Source organism: Otolemur garnettii, unplaced genomic scaffold (genome assembly GCF_000181295.1).
Source record: "Otolemur garnettii isolate 467f Iridium unplaced genomic scaffold, OtoGar3 scaffold00001, whole genome shotgun sequence".
Taxonomy (NCBI): Eukaryota; Metazoa; Chordata; class Mammalia; order Primates; family Galagidae; genus Otolemur; species Otolemur garnettii.
Genome location: NW_003852396.1, coordinates 30,404,425 through 30,408,590, shown reverse-complemented (window position 1 = coordinate 30,408,590; position 4,166 = coordinate 30,404,425). Strand labels below are relative to the sequence as shown.

General features: G+C 43.2%; 1 protein-coding gene across 1 annotated transcript in view; it reads right to left on the bottom strand.

Annotated features, from left to right (window-relative positions):
- LOC100952222 (short transient receptor potential channel 2-like) overlaps positions 1 to 4,166 on the bottom strand; it is a 52,604-nt gene that overhangs the window by 46,486 nt on the left and 1,952 nt on the right. Inside the window, exons 2-4 of the mRNA XM_023514071.1 lie at positions 3,360 to 3,501; positions 2,428 to 2,583; positions 928 to 1,123 (exon numbers count right to left, since the gene is read on the bottom strand). Coding sequence (XP_023369839.1) covers positions 928 to 1,123; positions 2,428 to 2,583; positions 3,360 to 3,501 — 494 coding nt within the window. The remainder of the gene's footprint in view (positions 1 to 927; positions 1,124 to 2,427; positions 2,584 to 3,359; positions 3,502 to 4,166) is intronic.

Sequence of the window (4,166 nt, the reverse complement as noted above, 5' to 3'; positions counted from 1 at the left end):
GCCGAGCCAGTAATTTTTTTTTTATCAAGATACATACATGTGTTTTTTAGTTATAATGCTGTTGCACAGTTAACAGACTACAGTCCAGTGTAAACATAATTTATTTATTTATTTTTTAGACACAGTCTAACTGTGTCACCCTTGGTAGAGTGCCATGGCATCACAGCTCACCGCAACCTCAAACTCTTGGGCTTAAGCAATTCTCTTGCCTCGGACTCCCAAGTAGCTGGGACTACAGGTACCTGTCACAATGCCTGGCTATTTTTTGGTTGCAATTGTCATTGTTGTTTAGCAGGCCTGGGCTGGGCTTGAACCCACTAGTGCCTATGGCCAGCGCCCTACTTGCTGACCTATGGGTGCTGAGTCATAAACATAATTTTTATATGCACTAGGAAACAAAAAAATTTGTGTGATTTACTTTATCGCAGTCATCTAGCACTAAACCTGGAACATCTATGAGGTATGCATATATATATGTTTTATACAGGGAGAAAAGCAGGGGGACAAAGGAAATTGCAGAGTGCATGTCTAAGACTATAACTTTGCATGGCCGGTTGATGAGGGAACAACAATGACAGAGGGACTACAAGAGAATCTTGGGACTTTCTAGGTATGAGGTTATAAAGTATGAGAAATAGAAATAAAGCATGAGGTTAAGTTTGGACTCAAAAAGAATTTCATTATGGCTAAAGAACAAATAATCAAATAGCTGTGTACACTATTTGCAAGGCTCACTCACTTGCATCTTCCATGTGTGAGAGAGGGAAGAAGAGGAACTCTCTCTCAACTGTAAGAAAGGGTATCAAGCCCACTGATGCCTGTGTGTGTGTGTGTGCACACAGACACGCATGTCCCTCAATCAAGCCTCAATCAAGCACTGGCTTCTTATTCAGAAACCTGAAAAGGGAGGGAAAATTAAATCATTGCTTCACCATCATACATACCTGACTCAGGCCAAAGCTCACAGAGGGTGAGGAATCCATCACAGGGTCATCTAAGGAGTCCAGAGAGGAACGCACCTGCAGAAAGGATAGGCCAAAGGACTGGTAACGTGTGAAGGGCTGGGAGCAGGTCAGGCGAAGTCGATCCCATGACTCTTTTGAGGCTGGAGCCAGGAAATCATCTCAAAGAAAAAAAGAGAAAAAAGTGAAGACTAAAGGAATTGCATAAAAGGGAGGGGGAGCAGAAGACAATGTCAAACTCAGGAAGGAAAAGACAGGGACTATATCAACAAAAGGAAGGACAGATGTAATCAGTAAATGTCCCTCAGGCTTTGGTGCTCAAGTATTGCCAGGTAGGCCAGTTGGAGACTCTCAAATCTCATCCCTTGCCATTCCAGCATCACTCCTTTGTCATGATTCCACACTATTTCCAGCATCAGTATCTCTTCATTCTATACCTCTCCAGTGGCCTCATAAATATCTCATTTGAATGGGAGGTACTTGTAGAGCTGGGGCCTGGGGAGACCATTTGCCTAGAAGATTAGCTGAGATATATCGACCCTTTCTAGTCCACAAGATCTTAACCACCACGTGCCTTACACACTGACATTCCAATATCATAAATCCTTTACCTCAATTCCTAACACTATCCAGTCAGTACTTCAACCCTTCCACCTTATATGCCCCTCCAATATCACTCTTCCTTTATAACATTACAACACCTCCAATTTATTTTTTGTTTTATCTTTTTTTGAGATAGTCTTACTATGTCACCCTCAGTAGAGAGCCAAGGCGTCATAGCTCATAGCAACCTCTAACTCTTGGGCTCAAGCAAATCTTCTTGCCTCAGCCTCCTGAGTAGCTAGGAATACAGGTGCCTGCCACAATACCCATCTATTTTTAGACAGGGTCTCACTCTTGCTCAGGCTGGTCTCAATTCATGAGCTCAAGCAATCCATCTACCTTGGCCTCCTAGAGTGCTAGGGTTACAGGCATGAGCCACTGTTCCTGGCCCTAACACCACCAATTTAAACACAGACAAATCCTTACAAGATTGTAAGTCCCTAGAGGTCAAGCATCAGATCTGATGTTTCTTCTGCAATGCCTAGTGAACACAGAAATTTGCATAAACACTACATAACTTATAACCATCATATAGCCTGCCAACACTTATATAAACATTTATTCTATACCCACACCTATACATATTTATATGAACAAAGACAGAACAATCAATAAGTATGTGTAAATATAAATCCTAGTTCATAAACCTCCCCAGCTATATCATGCATTCTCATCATGCAGACCTCACACAAGAACATGCCCCTTATTAACTACCCCATCCCCTCAAGAGATACAACTAAACCCCTGGACAGGCTCCCTTCCCGAGTCTGCATCAAACAGCACTCCAGTCCTCTATAGTACTGCATCTCTCCTTTTCATAAAGACTACACCCCACCTTCCTGTTACCCTTTGCCTTCTTTACCAGCTTTAAACATGCGGACCCCCGAGCGGTTTTTCCCCTGCTTTGAGTCAGTTAGGGACATCAGCATGGTTGCAGGGAGCAGGGTGATGAAAGGTTTGTCCAGGGACCAGGAAGAACGGCCCACATCAATTTGTAGGAAAGCACAGCCACAGTTACCTGGGGACAAAAGGTTGAGAGAAGCATAAGAATGATGGGATGACTGCAAAAGAGAGAATAGGGTTGAAGAGGAAACTTGTCTACTCTAGAGTTAGCTGGAAGCCAGAAAGGTCTAGCAACATGTGTGGTCCCTCAAGGAGCCAGTAACTGAAATGGGATGCGATGCCAGGCCACTAAATGACGATGTCATGTGTTTACTGTGTTCTTCCTAGCTGGAGACCTTCTCCTAACTGAAGGGACCTGAGCTTCTCTGACCTCTGGCCCAGGTAGGCAGTGCTAAATTCTGTCTTTTAAATCCTTGCAAGGAAGCCCAACATCTCTGTACTGACAAAGCTGAAACTAGTGGTCTTTAACAGTTCTCTATTCCAGAGAATTCGAAGGACAACCTTCTCAATTCATGAACTCCTATGCAGCTTTCCCAAATTATCCTTGCACAGTTCATCCCTCCAGCATTCTCCTGACACTAATATTTAAAGGTATACACAGATTCTATTTGTTGGCAACTATTATTACGTCAATATCCTAAGGCTTTACCCAGATCACTCAGATCAAAGCAGGGCAGGTATGTTGCATAATTTAAGGAGCACCATTCACATTATATTCCATGTGAATGGAGCCCTTGGAGTTCTCCACACAAGGACAAGGGCCACATTTCCCATCACACTCAGGTAGGACTTGTCTTACGAAGACTGCTCAACCAGAATGAAGAGAGACATCAGGGGAGTGGTGAGAGGGTGTGTCTTCCCCCAGAGGTTCCTAGGCCCCAAAGAACTCACCCACATCAATGTAGCCAATGGGCACTGCCCTCTCCAGCTGTAACTCCACTTTCAGTTGCCCACTCTTATCCTGGGGGGAGCTGAGCCAAGGTCTCCTCTGACTGTTTGTGTTCAGCAAATTCTCTACAGGATACTTGGGATCCTAAGTCAGAGTAGAAGAAAATCAGGACTCTCACTGAGTCCAAGGGAAAAAGGATGCCAAACAATGAGGGATCCCTACAGTTCCAAACCTTTCCAGGTATCCTAACATGATAGGAAATGAACTAACTTGGAGTCCATAGGAATATGGCTATCATGGGCTAAGTGGTTAATAGATACTATTTTCCTCTACCTCATTTACCAGACTACTTCACTTAATTCTCCTAACAACTCTTAAGTGGTTTCTAGTATTATTTCTTAGTTAACAAATCAATAAATTAACACTTAGAGAAGTTCAGAAACTTATCAAAGGCCACAGGCCCAAAAACCAACTGAAGCAGAGTTCCTAGGTTTCTAAAGCCAGAATTCTTAACCACTACACTGTACTATTTCTTTTATTTACATGATGTTTTCAAAGACATTTATTTATCTCCATAGTTATCCTGTGAGATAAGGCAAAGATGTGTTTTTATGAACCTGTCATTGTGAACATAGCAGTTTTTATTTTAAGTTTACAAGTGATGTGTAGACATAAAGTGATTATTAAAAGTTAACAATAGTGGCTCGGCGCCGGTGGCTCAAGCGGCTAAGGCGCCAGCCACATACACCTAAGGTGGCGGGTTCGAATCCCCAGCCCGGGCCCGCCAAACAACAATGACGGCTGCAACC